The 18,428-nt window shown below is 42.4% G+C and overlaps 2 protein-coding genes across 3 annotated transcripts in view; both read left to right on the forward strand.

Annotated features, from left to right (window-relative positions):
• LOC146642763 (NACHT, LRR and PYD domains-containing protein 3-like) overlaps window positions 1-18,428 on the forward strand; it is a 197,216-nt gene that overhangs the window by 811 nt on the left and 177,977 nt on the right. The gene's annotated exons all lie outside the window — the stretch shown is intronic.
• The window catches only part of LOC146642764 (protein NLRC3-like), a 50,570-nt gene continuing 32,651 nt past the window's right edge, over window positions 510-18,428 (forward strand). The window contains exons 1-6 of one of the 2 annotated variants that reach the window (XM_085397196.1): window positions 520-1,926; window positions 2,255-2,386; window positions 6,063-6,304; window positions 6,409-8,197; window positions 12,746-12,919; window positions 17,724-17,922. In XM_085397196.1, coding sequence (XP_085253322.1) covers window positions 1,817-1,926; window positions 2,255-2,386; window positions 6,063-6,304; window positions 6,409-8,197; window positions 12,746-12,919; window positions 17,724-17,922 — 2,646 coding nt within the window. In that variant the 5' untranslated portion in view covers window positions 520-1,816. Of the gene's footprint in view, window positions 1,927-2,254; window positions 2,387-6,062; window positions 6,305-6,408; window positions 8,198-12,745; window positions 12,920-17,723; window positions 17,923-18,428 lie in introns of those variants that run through there. The other variant, XM_085397194.1, reaches the window with a different exon arrangement.

The raw sequence follows: 18,428 nt of genomic DNA on the forward strand, positions 1-18,428 counted from the left end.
TCAGAGGCTGTATCCCAATTCTTCGGAGCCCCTCTGATGACATGGTCCAAAAAATAAATCAATTGTGGCCACAAAATACTACTTCGTGCGCACGAAATGCTAATTTGTGGGCACGAAACACTTGACCAATAACCGTGATCCTTCCCAGGCCCTTGCAGTTGGTTGACAATAAAATCTATCCCGGCGTCCAGGCCCTGTAAAGCAACTGGGCTCTCAGTATCCTGTTTAAATGTCTCTCCGTAATAATGGTTCCTTGCATTGCAGGCTTTTCAAAATGCATTGTAGCTCATTCCCAGCCTAAAATAAAACTCACTCATACCGTCTCTGTCCACGGTGTATAGGTTTAGCCTACTCTCATGCTTGTGTCTCTACGCAGCTGTCCAGGAATTGTATCAATATGATGTTGTCACAAATGCGTAATTCGTTGCCACGTTATACCCATTTCATGCCCACAAATTAGCATTTCATGCGCACGTTATACCTATTTCGTGCCCTCGAAAATAGTATTTCGAGGGCACGAAATAGTATTTTGTGGCCACAATTTATTTATTTTTGGGCCATGTCATCAGAGGGGCTCTGTACAATTCAGGTTCTGCAGCCTCAACGATCCTCAAGGGCCACGTACTCAAGGACCGCTAAGGCCGGAAGTACGAGGCTTGTGAAATGGGCGGTCTAGCCTCCGTCGCGCTGCCCCGGTTGCCTAGCAACCATGATACTAACAGCTGGAAACGTTTCACACAGCTTTGTTTGACAGAAATGAAGGAGAACATATTTTAGACATTTTTGTGAAGGACGCATTTCGAGCAGCCTTTGAATTGGGAAAGCCTTCGGTGCGCCACTGTGACGTAATCGGCCTTAAAATGCAGCCTTTAAGGCTACAGACCCTGAATTGGGATACAGCCTTTATGAAAGTGCGACGTTTGAGCCACTTCCTGTTCTCAGTGCCGGCATCCTGATCACCGAGGTTTCTGTTGCTCTGATATCTAATATTGATTATATCGGTAAACAGGCTGTAGGCAGAAACATCAGGTCTGATCTGAAAATCCCTTCAAAAACAAACTTTAAGAGTTTTATGTCCGTGTGAGGCCGCACGCTGATTGGATAACCACCTGTCAGTCTCAGGGTATTAGCCAATGAGCGCGCAGATTCACAGTAAGATCTTATCACGTCATTCTTTTAAACTAAAACAGTACAACTGTAACGTGTCCTGTGATCTATAAACACTCTGTGATGAATAATCTGAAGTCATTTTGAGCCTGACAGTAGTTTCCTGTCACAGAGCAGAAGCTGCAGGCAGTTTTTGGCACCTTTATATTTAATTTATTCCAAAATAAATCAATAAAGGTAGAAAAGAACTCTCAGTGACATTAAAAATCTATTTTTAAAGACAGATGTGACCAAGTGCAACAAATATAAGATGAGATGTTTACAGATATTTGAAGTATTGATCATATGTAGAACACAGAGCAGGTCCAATAACAGAGTCATGCTGCTCACAAACAGCAGTTTGGTTTCATGAGCTCACTTCCTGCAGTGATCCTCAGCTTCTCTCCAAAGGAGCCGTAACATGTGGGCTCCTCACCATGATGATGATCCCAAACACACTGAGTTCCTTCATCCACCTGATCATGTACATATTAAATAATGTGATGGTTTTGGTGTTTTTTAAAGACTTTGAGCCTCTAAAATAACTGGTTTGGACTTTAGGGCCAAAGCTCCAACATTAGAAAGCCGTCAGTGTGATGCTTCCAGTACAACAGCACCTCTGAGTGTGTGTGTTTACCTCTCAGACTAACTCCACCCTGACATCAAGAAGATGGAGGAAGAGGACGGAGCAGCATCTGCAGCATCCAGCTGTGTGTCTGTGAGGAGTGACGGAGTTACACAAACACCTCCACCTTACAGTCATGGACCTGCAGCAATAATGTAAGAACACTACTAACTTTATTAGTCATTTCAACATAACCATGACAGAATCATTGATCTGTGATTGGTTCAAACTGTTTGATCTGAGTTTGATTTTTATTGACTTGTTTTCTTGCTAAGATCTGAACTCTGTAAGTTTAAGTGAAGTCAGTGCAGCAGAATCAGAGAGAAGAGCTGAGAACAAACTGAGTTCATTCAGAGACAGAAAAACTGGCTGATGATTGGCTGACCTGTCAGCGTCATGAGGCAGACACAATATCACAGAGGGATCAGCTGATCATATGGCTGTCAGAGAGAACTGATCAGTTATTGATGTTTGTGTTTGCAGAGGTCAGAGGTCACAGTCTCCAGTATCCAGCTGTGTGTCTGTGAGGAGTGACTGGTCCAGAGAAAATCCTCCACACTTCAGTCATGAACCTGCACCAACAATGTTCTTCAATCATGGAGCTCAGCTGACCATGTAAGAGGTTATTACATAAATAACATGTAATTTTCTCTGTAGCACTTCATGGATTTCATAAGCAACACACCTTAGTTGTTCACACAAAGCATAAAGGTATAAAACAGTATATACAGTGTTATCTTCATTCTAGATGTCAAAAAGTATTTGTGGCTCCCAGTGTTTTCTTTTGCGTGGAAACTGGCTCCAAATGGCTCTTTGGGTCCTGAAGGTTGCTGACCCCTGACCTAATGGTATATTTTTTTTTAGCTGGATCGTTCTATAAAAACATGAATCAAATCTGAGAAAAGTTTCCACCTGACCTGTTGAATGTTATTGAAGCCAGAAGTTTGCCTTCATACTGTGTTTCTTGCATGCCTTTTGTGGTGTACTAATTGATGTGAAATGAATGTGTTTGCAGAGGTCAGAGGTCACAGTCTCCAGCATCCAGCTGTGTGTCTGTGAGGAGTGACTGGTCCAAAGAAATATTTCCTCCAGGCTTCAGTGATGAACCTGCAGCAACAATGTTCTTCAATCATGGAGCTCAGCTGACCATGTAAGAGAGCTGCTGACTCAGAGTTCAAAGGTTGTTTCTATAAATGTGTTCTACCAGTGACATCATAACTTAACCTAACACTGGTCTGTGTATGAAGTATCATTTAGTGGCAGTTGTTAAAGTTGTATAATGATGATGGTAGTTTGGGGTGTATTTTCCTGCTGATGCAAATGCATCTACTTTGCCCTTTGTCTGGTGCTTTGGACAAAGACGTCCAATGAAACTCAGAACAACACAGTTTGCACCACCAGCAGGCAGAGGAAGTGGCTGACATCCAGAAATCCTACCAGTGGCTGAACAAAGCTGGACTGAAAGACAGCACAGAGGCACTAATCATGGCAGCACAGGAACAAGCTCCGAGCACAAGACCCATAGAGCCCAGGGTCTACATGGGTCTTTTTGGGGGGGTTGTGTTGTATTAACAGTGACTTTGTTTCATTGGACCTGACCAAAATCTTTTGTTTTTCAGTTCAGTTGCAACATTGACTAACACTAATGCAGGGGTCTTTTGTTATATTTCTTTAAGAGTTCAAATGTGTTCATTACATAAATAACATGTAATTTTCTCTGTAGCACTTCATGGATTTCATAAGCAACACACCTTAGTTGTTCACACAAAGCATAAAGGTAAAAAACAGTATATACAGTGTTATCTTCATTCTAGATGTCAAAAAGTATTTGTGGCTCCCAGTGTTTTCTTTTGTGTGGAAACTGGCTCCAAATGGCTCTTTGGGTCCTGAAGGTTGCTGACCCCTGACCTAATGATATATTTTTTTTTTTAGCTGGATCGTTCTATAAAAACATGAATCAAATCTGAGAAAAGTTTCCACCTGACCTGTTGAATGTTATTGAAGCCAGAAGTTTGCCTTCATACTGTGTTTCTTGCATGCCTTTTGTGGTGTACTAATTGATGTGAAATGAATGCAATGTGGTTGTGTTTGCAGAGGTCAGAGGTCACAGTCTCCAGCATCCAGCTGTGTGTCTGTGAGGAGTGACTGGTCCAAAGAAATAGGTCCTCCATATTTCAGTGATGAACCTGCAGCAACAGTGAACTTCAATCATGGAGCTCAGCTGACCATGTAAGAGAGCTGCTGACTCAGAGTTCAAAGGTTGTTTCTATAAATGTTCTGCCAGTGACATCATAAATGATTCCTAATGGTGGTCCGGGTACGATAATGCTAGTATCAATCGTAGTAGCAATGCAATCCAAGGTAATGATTTCTTCTCTGTTGCTGTGAACGTCTCTGCAGCCGTCTGTACTCTAATCTGAGACAACTATTACTGACAGAAACCATCACATCATCCAGTTTGTGTGTTTGCCGCTGCTTAAAAGATTTTAAACAGAGATTAATCAGTAATTCATGTGATGTGTTTGTGTTTGCAGAGGTCAGAGGTCACAGTCTCCAGCATCCAGCTGTGTGTCTGTGAGGAGTGACTGGTCCAAAGAAATAGGTCCTCCATATTTCAGTCATGAACCTGCAGCAACAATGTTCTTCAATCATGGAGCTCAGCTGACCATGTAAGAGAGCTGCTGACTCATTTACGGGTGTTTGAAATTCTGTGACCACTTTGTAATTTTAGTTTATATTTTAAAGTGTTTTTATTTGTAGTTGCCTGTATTTTTATTACACTGTGTGTAACGTGGTGGTTTGTGCTGTTTGGGATTGTTTTGGTGTATTTGTGTCAGAACATCAGATAAATGATTTCATCACATTTTAAAAGAAAGTATCAGGATAATAATCTGAACTGAGTCATCAGAAATAGAAAGATGGTCTCAACAGGCCACTGAGCTGATCTCCAAAGAAATGCAGAAGATTGAAGAGTCCGAGGCTGTTTATTTGTCACAGGCATCGTCATACACGTACAACACAGTGAAATGTGCTGAGCTGCTCCTGTGACTGGACAAAACATTATAAACAATCATTAAATGAAATAATGAAACATTGTGCAGATGTAATGTTAAAGTGCTTTGTGCCACATTAGCACAGCATGTACTGACAGAGCAGTGCAAGCAGAACAAAGCAAATGAGCAAAGTGATGTAAACAGAGTAACTGAACAGAGTGAGCAGAGTAATATCAGCAGTAATGAAGCAGCAGGATCAGTGTAGCAGCGTGTGACGTCATAATGAATCAGGTATGATCTGAAATATGACAGTGAGACAAGAACATGATGTAAGGTCCTGTTTAAACCCTGATGGTGATGCTATGAGGGGAGCATGTTTTGATTTAGGACTTGGATGGTCTGAGGATAGAAGCTCCTCTCTGTTTGTGTCCTGATGGTGCAGAAGCTTCTGCCTGATTGTAGAAGGAGCTGAAGCCAGCATCATCCCAGAGGTGAAGCTCCTCTGTGTGCAGACCTGAGGTCAGATTCCTCCAGGCTGATGTTCAGGATCTACAGAAACGTGTGGTTGTAGTTATTGCTGCACTGTGTGCTGACAGCAGATCCTCAGAACAAAGCGCTGCACACGTGTTCTTTACAAACATCTGTACATATCAAATATGGATCATGGCAGTGAATGAACACGTTTCTGTCATTTGTTTCATTGGCTTCTTTTTTCTGCCTGTGTTCATGTGATTAATGTCTAACACATAAACAGGTTTGTAATCAAACATCACATCATCAGGGAGGCATCATGAAACAAAGTTACTGCTGGAGGCTGAACTCAATTTGGTGGCAATGTTCAAAAATATCACTCAGATCATTTCAAAGCTTTTAGTTCTTCTTCTTCACTTCTGTAAAATAATAGAAAGGAAATCAGAACCCAGAAGTTCACTTCCTGATGACTGAACTCTTTCAAAATAAAGCTGAAAGCTCTGAATGTGACACCGCTGCTCCACCACAGTTTTTAGAGGAGGTCAAAGGTCAGTTGAAAGTGATGGATCCCAAACTTCCAGTACATCCAGTGAAGGACATAATCAGCTCTGTGATGAAGGCTTTTACTGTGGAGTTTGTAGGCTGATCACTCTGTGTTTAATAAGACAGGCAGGAACAGCAAAGGAAACTTGGATTCTGAACTCAAACACAAGTTTCTCCACTTTGACTTTTCTCTGTGACCATCAGAGCTTCTGCACAGTGTCATCAAATCTGGATGTTTGTCACTGACAGTCAATGATTTTAGTGATAAAGAAATGTGTTCACAGAGGGAGGAAGAGGAAGAGGAGTGGTGTCTGTGAGGAGGAGCAGCTGTCCTGCTGTGCTTTGTGTCAGGACGTCCTGAAGGATCCAGTCTCTACCAGCTGTGGACACTGGTTCTGCAGACAGTGCATCTCCTCATACTGGGACCAGTCTGCTTCATCAGGAGACTGGTCCTGTCCCCAGTGTGGAGAAAGATCCAGAAGCAGAGCTGGACTGCAGACAGCCAGTCAGAGCAGCTGTGTACAAAGTAAGACTGAACATCTGTCTGCTGATGGACTCATTTCTGAAAACTGGACTTCTTGTTGTTGTTCAGACATTGAAGAGTTTTCTGTCTGTTTTTCTTTCTTTCAGCAGATGTTGGTCTGCAGGAGGTTTTAGATGAACATAAGATCAGTCTGAGGAGGAGATGTGAACGTGTGACTGAAGGAAGTGATGAAACAGGAAGTAGAACCCTCCTCAACAGGATCTACACTGAGCTCTACATCACAGAGGGACAGAGTGAAGAGGTTCATAGCCAACATGAGGTGAGGCAGCTGGAGACAGCTTCCAAGATGGACGCCCTCCATGACACTCCAATCAGGTGCCAGGACATCTTTAAAGCCTTACCTGACCAACAGAGACCCATCAGAGTGGTTCTGACCAACGGCGTGGCTGGTGTTGGAAAAACCTTCTCAGTGCAGAAGTTCACTCTGGACTGGGCAGATGGCTTGGAGAACCAACATGTCAGTGTGGTGGTTCTGCTTTCATTCAGGGAGCTGAACCTGATCAGAGATGAGCAGTACAGTCTTCTGGAGCTGCTCCATGTTTTCCATCCAACATTACAGAAGGTCACAGCAGAGAAGCTGGCTGTCTCTCAGCTTTTGTTCATCTTTGACGGCCTGGATGAAAGCAGACTTTCATTGGATTTCACCAACAGGAAGCTGCTGTCTGATGTCACACAGAAGTCATCAGTCAGCCAGCTGCTGACAAACCTCATCCAGGGGAATCTGCTTCCCTCGGCTCTCGTCTGGATAACTTCCCGACCTGCAGCGGCCAATCAGATCCCTCCTACATGTGTTGACAGGCTAACAGAAGTACGAGGCTTCACTGACGCCCAGAAGGAGGAGTACTTCAGGAGGAGATTCAGTGATGAAGAGCTGTCCAGCAGAATCATCTCCCACATGAAGACATCCAGGAGCCTCCACATCATGTGTAGAATCCCAGTCTTCTGCTGGATCACTGCTACAGTTCTGGAGCACATGTTGACTACAGAGCAGAGAGGAGAGCTGCCCAAGACCCTGACTGACATGTACTCACACTTCCTGCTGGTTCAGACAAAGAGGAAGAAGAACAAGTACCACGAGGGACATGAGACGAGTCCACAGGAGCTGACGGAGGCTGACAGGGAAGTTCTTCTGAAGCTGGGGAGGCTGGCGTTTGAACATCTGGAGAAAGGAAACATCATGTTCTACCAAGAAGACCTGGAGCAGTGTGGTCTGGATGTGACAGAGGCCTCGGTGTACTCAGGAGTTTGTACAGAGATCTTCAAAAGAGAGTGTGTGATCTTCCAGAAACCAGTCTACTGCTTTGTTCATCTGAGCATCCAGGAGTTTCTGGCTGCAGTCTACATGTTCCACTGTTTCACCAACAGGAAGTCAGAGGTGCTGAAGGACTTCCTGGGAAAAAAATACAACGAGTCCTCTCTGGATGATTTCCTTAAACGAGCCATGGAGAAATCCCTCCAGAGTAAAAATGGCCACCTGGACCTGTTTGTCCGCTTCCTTCATGGCCTCTGTCTGGAGTCCAACCAGAGACTCTTAGGAGGTCTGCTGGGTCAGACAGAGAACAGTCCAGAAACCATCCAGAGAGTCACCAAGAACCTGAAGAATAACAAGAAGTTTAATTCCTGTCCTGACAGAAACATCAACATCTTCCACTGTCTGATGGAGATGAACGACCTCTCAGTACATCAGGAGATCCAAGAGTTCCTGAAGTCAAAGAAAAGGTCAAAGGACCTCTCTATGATCCACTGCTCAGCTCTGGCCTTCATGCTGCAGATGTCAGAGGAGGTTCTGGATGAGTTTGACCTGCAGAAGTACAAAGCATCAAAGGAGGGACGACTGAGACTGATTCCAGCTGTGAGGAACTGCAGAAAGGCTCGGTGAGTCCAGATGTGATCACTAACATCATTGATCAGTGTCGGTTAATAGTTTAATCTTTAAATTAAAAACACAGTCCTTGGTTATAAAGTGCTTTACAAACACCAACATTACGGCTAACAGCTGGATTCTCCTGTTTCAGTGCAGCTAGCCAAACAACAAAGAGCCACTTGCTGCTAAAGACAGAGTGAAAGTGGACGGTATATCCTCCATTCTTCATGTAAAACACATGCAGTGAATTGTAATGCACCATCTGTGTTTCCCTTCATGCAGTTTTCTCTTTATGGTGGACTTGGATATTTAAATGTTTACCTCCTGGAGAGTCTTGTTCACTTGATTAGTTTTTGTGAAGGGGATTCTCCTCACCCCGTCTCCAAGGGAGACACCAGCTACCCTTCAGAGAAAATTTATTTGCCCCAGTTGTAACCACGATCTGGTTCTTCCCGTCACTGCCCACAGCTCGTGACCATAGGTGAGGGCAGGGACATAGATCGACCGGTAAATTTAGAGCTTTGCTGTCACGCTCAGCTCTCTCTCTCTTCACCACGACAGACCGGTACAGTGTCCACCTCACTGTTACCGCAGCAACAGTCTGTCTGTTGATTCCTGCTCCCCTCCCCCTTCTTTACTCAACCCTGAGATACTCAGACTCCTCCACCTGGGGCAGGAACTTGTCTCTGACCCAGAGTGGGCACTCCACCCTTTCCCAGCTGAGGACCATGGCCTCAGATGCTGATCCTCATTCACACGGCTTCACACTCTGCTGAGAACAGCTCCACTGTGAGCTGGAGGCCATCACCTGATGAAGCCAACAGAACCACATCCTCTGTGAAAACAGAGACCAGACTCTGGCTGTATCCCAATTCAGGGTCTGCAGCCTTAAAGGACGCATTTTAAGGCCGATTACATCACAGCGACGGGACGAAGGTCGCTGCTCGAAATGCAGCCCTCAAATGCGTCCTTAATTTCGCTGAATTTTAAGGACGTGGCGGTGTAGACTTCATATAGTATACTACTATACTATACACTATTATTAGTGTAGTCTACTATTATACTATACACTATTATTAGTATACTATACTATACACTATTATTAGTATACTATACTATACACTATTATTAGTGTAGTCTACTATTATACTATACATATCTGTTTTTAACAGGGAATCTTGATCATGTTACATTTGACTTCTGTTGAGCTTCTTGAATTGTCACCTTCAGTTCCTTTCCTTTACTCTTCCAGTGTCTTTGGTTTAAATGTATTTACCCTGATAACTGCATATGAAACAGTTCACCTCTTTTCACTCACGATTATCTGTTTGCCATAAAAGTGTTGGTGATGTGTTGGGAGAATCATTATTTTCAGTCTCTTCTTATAAACATAGTGAGGCAAAGATGTGGGTCGTGGTCCCTGATAATCAGACGTGTCTGTGTTCTGTTACATGTGACGTTAGAGAGGTTTTAGTGGAGATAAAAACAGGACCAACATCACTCGTGACTGCTTTCCTGTCTTCAGTGTGTTTACTGTTGGAGCTCGTCCTCCTGTTGCATCTGTCACAGCTGTTACGCTCCTCTGTGACTCCTCCTCTGTCTGCTGTCACACTGCAGGAGTTTTTGGTCATGGCGTGTGAATAACTGCCGAGGTCGGCTAGGATGACGCCACCACTCGTTGTCAGACCCTGTCACGCTGTCTGTTTTCATCTTTAGCCGAGGTTATTAAGAACTTCAAAATGAAACCAGTCTCTGTTTTCAGTCTCCGCCCTCTTTTGCAGCTTTGAGCCAGGTTGTAACACCTGTTAAAGTCACCACCTGTTGTGACCGGGGAGTGAGATGAGTGTGAGAAAGATGAAAACAACGTCTCATTCTGACTAGTTACTGGGAACTGATGTGTGATGATGCAATAACAAAGATGACTGTTTCTATGATTTTCTGTTTTATTAATTGTTTTTATTGATGATAAGGACAGGCAGAGGAGATTGGATGGATTTACTTTGTTTTATTATTTTGCACTGAAATGGAGTCCAGTGTACAGTCCTTGGCGTTGCACATTTTAATATGTTTTAGCTGAGACTGTAGTGGGCACTCTTTAAATGTCGGGTCAGTTTGTCACGTTAGAGCCTATTTGTGCCTGTTAGTGCTGCGATGACTTCAGACCGAGCTGACTGAGGGGTCTAAGCTCATGATGCCACCAGCAACACCCGGGTCATGCTGCAGAGTTTTCAAACCCCGCTGACACTCGACATAATTTACTCAGGTTATATCAGGTGATCTAAGAAAGGCCGCTTAGAAAGAAAAGCGAGTGCACTGCTTTAAGTTTCTTGAAGATGTTTAATCCGAACATTCAGCTTCTTCACTTCTAAAACCAAAAAGTGGAGAGTCCCAGATTTCAGTGTTTTGGTTCAGTTTAATGTAAAAATGGAGATGAAACACATATAAAGGCTGGTTTACACCACTGAGCCCTGCTCTAAAACACTGACACAGATCTGTCTGTGAAGCTGGCTTTAACAAATAAGAGCTTAAAGTTTTAAAAACATGTTTAGCGCCGAACTGTCCACTTTACTGTCTGTAGCAGGAAGTGGCTGTTTGGCACTGAAACGGGAGAATCCAGCTGTTAGCCGAGATGTTGTGTTTGTAAAGCTCTTCATAAACGAGGACTGTGGAGGAGGAGAGCCTGTGTGAGTCAGGTGGTTCACCGGCCGAGTGTGTCAGCGGCAGAAACAGCTGATCAGCGCCGTTTTATGCAGTAAAATAATCTTTCTGTTCCCAAACACATCCACACAGTTTACAACATAACAGCCCACTACATGCACATCTCACCGCAAACATGCATAAACCTGAACATAAAATATGTCCTGTACCTGTGTGATCTCTTTAAGTAACTCACAGAATATCAACACTAACGCCACAAGTTTGTTGGTATTTTAACATTTTAACCATTGATTTTGAATTAAAACCAACAGTTAATATATTTTTACACCAGAGGAAAGAGCAGCAGAAATATTAAGACAGATAAATCATTCTGTCTTCAGTCTCCATGAACAGCATCAACATCCTCTGGTGAAATTTCTCTTTCCTCCTTAAAATATATTAAATGTCAGTTTAATTCCAAATTAATGGTTAAAACATGTATGTCACATATGAACATCAGGAAATAAAGAAAAGTGACTGATTCAGTTCCATATATGCTCCAGGGAGGCGTTAAGGTTCATTGAAATTGTTCAGTTATTAAAGTTTAATCTGAGCCGAGCTGACTTCCTCAGGAACAAATAAACACCGAGATAAACTTCACCTTACAGATATAATCTAAATGAATCATATCCAATCTCAGAGAGTTGACAGTCAGCTGTGTGCTGGGAGACATGTTTGTCTGCAGTGTACGAGCTCTGACCGCTCCCCAAAAATGTCGGAGTGAATACATTAATATTAAAAGTGTAGCTGGTGACACAGAAACAGAGGATTTAAGAAGTTTAAGTGTAGGTCGGGTCCACACATGTCCAAACACCTGTGCGTAGTCCTGCTTGTTACTCAGAAACGCACACTAATAAAATGGCCATAAGGCCAAAGCAATGGTTTTGACTGGTGTTGACCCCGCCCCCACCCTGAGTGTGGATGCTGAGAGAAGGGCCAGCTGTGAATATGAGGCTGTGGGAGCAGATGGAGAGAGAGTATGTCGGGGTATCCCAGTACAAGCTTTACTGGGGTCAGAAATTAGACAGACTCCAGTTCCTTTGTTTGATTTATCTAGTTTGATGTTAGGAAAGAGATTCATGAGATGGAAAAACCTCCCAGTCTACTGAGATTCAGAAATGATTTGTACACATGGAAACTCCCTGAGTGGGAACAAAGAGTGTCCTGTCAGGAAGAGCATTTGGAATATGGATGTTGAGGATGTGACAGTGCCTGAAATCCTGCTGCTGTTCTGAACCATAGTTTCTGATCTGAAGGTCAAACAGAGTCATGATGGTTGTTTCTATTTGTTCCTTTTTAGTTTAGTTCCCCTGAAATCAGATGTGATATCAGCAGCTCTGAGTTCATTCATCATTATTGTCCAGTGATGACATTTCTGCTCCGTTTGGTGACAGTCAGCAGATTTTTCCTGAGTGTGGACGTGAACAGTCGTACCTGACAGCAGCAGGTAGCAAACAGAGATTATCCTTCCAGCTGGAACTCTTCACTGAGCTGAGCTCATTCAAAATGTTCTAGATTCAAGACAGGAAACAGTCCAAATATGTGTCTTCACTCTGACTCTGGATCAGATCTCACTGACAGACTGTGGACATTATGGAAGCCTAAATGTGACACCATCTTCCTCCTTCATCTGCAGATTAAAGCCAAACAAAGATTCTCATTAAAAGTCTGCAGGTCTGAGAGAGACTCAATCGTTGTGTCATGTCAAACACAGTAAGAGGAGCTGAAGCACAGATGTGAAGAGCAGATGTTCATCAGATTATGACCTCACTCTGTTTTGTCTTCATATACATTCAGTCTGTGTTTATAATGCAGACTTTCTGCTTTTATAATAACACATTTTGTATTTTCTATGATCACAGACTGACTCAGTGTCGACTCTCAGAGACTCACTGTGAAGTTGTGGCCTCGGCTCTGAAGTCCATCCCCTCCCATCTGACAGAACTGGAGATGAGTAACAACAATCTGCAGGATTCAGCAGTGAAGCTTCTGTGTGCTGGACTGGAGAGTCCAAACTGTCGACTGGAGACTCTGAGGTGAGTTCACTGACTGCAGCTGTTGTTGTTTTTCTATATTTCAGGCTGCAGAGACTTTGAGCTTGTGTGGAAACAGACAGAGAAAAGAAAGACATGAATGTCAAAGCTAATAAAGGTGAAGTTAGGAGCTGTGACGATGTTCATGTATCAGAAGCTGATCGGGCTGCTACAGAGACGACCCACACAGCTGCTGTGGTGAGGTTTGTGTTAAAGCAGAGGAACACAGGCCCAAACATGACAGCAAAGCAGGATTCAGGCTCTGTGAGAGGATTTCAAACAGAAGCTGGAGAAGAGAAAGGACTACAGAAAGAAGGCAGCTGAGACCAGTCCAAGTGTTTCCATGGAGCCCAGTCTAACATTCATTTATACACTAACGTACAGAAGTGAACGGGAAAATGAATCCATAGTTTCAAATGTAGAAATAGTTCTCAGTTCATTTACAGAGTTTAATACAGTTCATGAGGAAATGTTCAAAACAGCAGCTGAGAAGAAATCTGCTTCACAAAGTTGGATCCAATTCCAATAGTTTGTGATGCACTTTAACGCAGCGTGAGCAGTTCACTGCCTAACCCCACAGAGACTGTCAGTCTGGACTTTTCTTTATTTCTATTGGCTGTCAGTGAGATTTCAGAGCAATCAGAGACTGTGGGTCTGTGTATGAAGTATAATTCATGTGCAGTTGTTGAAGTTGTAGAATGAGAAATGGCAGTTTGGGGTATTTCCTGCTTTCATTGTCCTGCTTGAAAATGTTTATTGACGTGTGAATTCATTCTTCAACGCTCGATTCTGCCTGAACAACGTGAAAACTTTGCTTTTCTTTGTGTAACACAATTCAACGCACTGAAGCATCGACTTGTTTCATTATTACACAACAGCAGACTGGTGGCTAATAAACAGTGAATGATGCAGAAACAGATGTTTGAAGCTGTTCTTGGAGTCCACTGAGAGAGAGAGAGCTGTGCAGGCAGGAACAGCCAAAGTCAGAGAGAATTCATGAGCATATTGATCAAACGTGAAGCAGAGTTTGGATCTTCTTTTGCTGCTGCTTCACTCAGTTTTGGTTGGAGACAGATGAAACCTGCAGCTTCAGGATCTGTGAGCTGTCCACTTTCAGCCCCGACGGCGTGTCCGTGTACGTGCCGTCGAGTGAACGATCCACGCTCTGTGTTTCCATCTTTGTGTGTTTAGCTGCTCTCATTTACTGTTTTATCTGTTTGCTGCTTGTTGAAATAGTTTGTGAGCTTTAACCTGAGATTCTGGCAAAATACATTTATATTAAACATCGATTCAGGATTGAATGAATCAACATCGTTTTATTCAAATTAAAACCATTTAAATGGGAACATGAATTTTTTACAGCCGCCTCTAATGCTGGGTAATGTCAGCTGGTCCATGTGCAGCTGGCTGTGAGGCTCAGGGAGCGTCTACAAAGTGCAACACTGAAAGAACATCATCCATAAATATTGAGTAAGAACTGGACTCTCATACAGCGAGACTCAAATGCCTTTAAACATCAGCTTATCCTGCTGATCCAAGTCCAACACTGAGTTTGTAAAAACATGTTTGTCAATCATTTTGTTTGGTTTCTGAGGAAAAAGATTCAATAACTTGCTGCTAATACACAACATTTCATCATATTTCCTCATAACCCTCTTTTGTCTGACCATTTGATCCCATTTGAATTTGCAATAAAGGATCCACAGAGTTTGGTGACAATAATGACAGTAGATGTTTGTGTGAAAGTGCTGGAAGCAAATGAGTGTGTGATGTTCTTTCAGTGTTGCACTTTGTAGACGCTCCCTGAGCACTGGTCTCACAGCCAGCTGCACATAGAGACCAGTGTTGTTAGTCCAGGTCAGAAGATGACTTGTTGGAATGAAAATGAGCTTGTAGTTTGTCTGCTTTAATAATGTGACTGGAAAAAGGTGTTGGACTTCAAATATGTCCATTTCTGTCACACTTCACCTTTAAAAGTGAAGCCATGTGGTTCCTGGAAGGAAAAACACGACTTTTTCAAGTCTTTGTCCTGTTTTTATGAGAAATGTACGACTTTAATGTTCTTTTTTTTTAACTCAATTTTTATTATAATTTACAACATTGCAACTTGTGCTTGTCGATGTTCACAAGTAGGACAGTTACAGGAACTGCAATGCAGAAATGTAGGTTAAAATAAGAACTGCAATTAGGAAGCACAAAACAAAACTGGGAAGCAAAACAAAACCCAAGCAAGCAAACAAACAAACAGACAACAACAAAAACAAAAAGGAAACAAAAACTTTATGTAATATTAAATAACATGTGACAAACTTAGCCGTAAATGGACAAAACGAAACAGACCTATGCTAAATTATTGAAACAGTAAAGCATGTATGGGTCGCCAACGCTCAGTAAACAATTCTCTCTGAATCCGCAGAGCAGATGTTATTTCCTCCATCTGGTAAATTTCTCTTGCTTTATCAATCCACATATTATATGAAGGTGGGTCAAGATTCAGCCATTTAATAGTGATACACTTTAGTGCTGCTGTAAGATTCTTAAGAGATACGTTTTATTGTTTCCCACAAAACCCTTTGGTAAGACTCCTAAAATGGCTAACTGTTGGTCTTTTGTTAATGGTTGTTGGAAAACTGTACTGAGAACTTTAAATATGTCATTCCAAAGTGGGCAGATTTTTGGGCATGACCAGAATATATGTGAGTGGGTTCCTAAAGAAGTACCACAATTTCGCCAGCAGGTGTCAGGATTTGTAGGCTTCATTTTGGCCATTATCTCTGGGGTTCTAAAATATCTCATGACCACCTTCCATTTAAATTCTCTCCACAGCCCAGAATTAGTCACCAGATGGGCTTCACCGAACACCTCTTCCCAGGTGTCCTCTGAGATTTGAGTGCCAGTCTCAGCTTCCCACCTTGCCTTAATATCCAAAGTTGCATTTGTATTGAAACTCATAAATGCGTTATAAAAATGACTGATTAATTTTGGGGAGGAATTACTTTGAAATGTTTTTAGAAATATTTCCTCAATGGGTGAGGGCTCCAAAACTTGCCTCCATTCTTTATGTTTTGTCAAAAAGCTTCTTAGCTGCAGAAATCTAAAAAAGTCAGAAGAAGGAAGCCGAAACTGACCTCAACTGTTCAAATGAGCTCAGGTGCCCATTCCTCACAACATGACAAAGTTGATGAAGCCTGCTATGTGACCATGCTCTGAAGCCAGAGTCTGCCACAATAGGAGAAAAACCCTGCAGGGAGGAGAGGCTTGATAACAATGAAATTTCTTTTGGAAGACCAAATGATTGTTTGATTCTACGCCAAATCTTTAGTGTGACCCTCGTCCGTTCCCCCATATGCACATTTTTAATTGAAATGTTAGAAAAAAGCAGGGATTCCAATGATCTTTTGCACATTGTCTTCTCAATGTTTAGCCCCTGAGTTTCAGACAAATCCCGCACCCATACAGTCAGGGGTCTCATCTGAGCTGCCCAGAAATAATTTTTCAGGTTTGGAACAGCCAATCCCCCCTGCAGCTTTGACAGTTTTAATGTTTGGAACTTGATCCTTGGGCGTTTGCTTTGCCATATAAATTTGGAAAGAAGTTCATCTAAATTATCAAATGTAGAGTTGGGAATGTTAATAGGCAGCATTATTCCTCTGCGGGGCAACCTGCATATGTCCAATAAAGCATTCATTCAATTCAATTCAATTCATAGTCCCAGTCTCCAGAGCGCAGTGGTAAGCTTTCAGTAATAAGGGTGCGACTTTGTCCTTAAGTTTTTTAAGTGCTAAGCCTTTTAAGTGTTAAGGTTTGAAATCACCTGTAAAATTTCTTGTTCATCTAACTCCTTTGCTACAGACTCTGACAGTGTTTTTAAATTGATCTTTTCTAAGAAATCAGATAGTGTATTGTTATCTTTACATGTATCTGAATTTATATATAATAACTCGAAAAATTTGGCAAAGCAACTTGCAATTTGATTTGGTTTAGTAATTAGGGTTTGATCTGACTTCAACTTTTGGACCATATTACAAGTTTGCTGTTTCCTGAGTCTTATTGCCAGCAATCTACTAGCCCTACTACCCTGTTCATAGTACTTTTGTTTAGTGAATCTGAAATTGCCCTCAATTTTCTCGTTCATTAAACTATTAAGCTCACTACGTAACATTTTAAGATCGGAAAGGAAATTGGCTGTCTGTGCTTTTTTGTGTTGTTGCTCTAGGTGTTTTATTTTGGCCTCCAATTCACACCGCCTAGCCTCTTTTCTTTTTTTCCCGGCACTTGTAAATGATATTATGCGACCTCTAATGTATGCCTTGGCGCAAACCCAGAGAGTTAAAGGCGATATCTCTGGAGTTGTGTTCAACTGCAAGTAAGTCTTTAGTTCGGTATGTATGAACTCAAAAAACTGCCAATCATTTAGGAGTGAGGCATTTAATCGCCAGACTTTAATGTTCTTGATGCTCCTGTACCATCTCTCTGTCATCCTCCTCGCTCCCTCTTTGCACTCACAGTCTTTGTGCATCATTAACACTCACATGAGGAAAACCAAAGTTTACTGGGCAGAAGATGATCATCAGTGACGCTGTCTTTAAAATACTCTTGTTAGAAATGTTCGACTTTAATGTGAAACATTCAGAGTTTTTTCTCTTGTGTTTGTTTGAAGCTGCTTCCTGTTGGCTTCAGCTGTTTGGAGTTTCCATTTTCTAAACTTCTACATTCTGAACCTTCTTCAGCTCTGAACAGATGATGAAACACTGAATAATTTCAAGCACTTTGTCTAATAAACTTACATCTTTCATTCTTTATACAGATTGAAGGACTGTGATTTGTCAGATATTGGCCTTGATTATCTGGCAGCAGCACTGAAGTCCAACCCCTCGTATCCCACAGAGGTGGACCTGAGTGGAACCTACAGCAACCTGAAGGATTCAGGAGTGAAGCATCTGTGTGGTTTCCTGGAGAATCCACGATGTCGATTTGAAACTCTGAGGTCAGTCAGCATGTTTTAGTTGTGCTGAGATGAATATGATGTGAAAGTTGTGCTGACACTAAACTGCAGACATCAGGCTGATATTATACTGATCCACACTGAGGATCTTCATGGTAAAGTCTGTTTTCTTCTTCTCTGGTTTAGTCCATTGACTGCAGCAGAACAATGTTCACATTTCAAACAGTGATGCTCAACGTATGGCCCGCGGCCCACACGCGGCCTGCCCACCTTTCCTGATTCAGAGAGAGGGGACCCTGATTAACTGTGTAGCTTCTTCCTCACAGTTCTAAGTATCAGACACAACAATGAATAATCCACAGCTGACTGTCTTTAGCAGGTCAAAGGTCACGGCACACAGCACTCTGTGAAACAGTTTGGAGCAGGAATTCTTGCACATTTACAAACTGACACTGCTGCACGGCATGCTGGGTAATGCTAGCTGCTCAGGTATGGGCGTGCTAACGGCTGTGAGACTCTGTGGCTGCAGAACACTGAAGAAGAGAAAAGAGAGGTGGAGGATGAAGA

This window comes from Rhamphochromis longiceps, linkage group LG23, assembly GCF_057381845.1.
Source record: "Rhamphochromis longiceps isolate RC_006_pf linkage group LG23, R_longiceps_female_GT1.1, whole genome shotgun sequence".
Lineage (NCBI taxonomy): Eukaryota > Metazoa > Chordata > Actinopteri > Cichliformes > Cichlidae > Rhamphochromis > Rhamphochromis longiceps.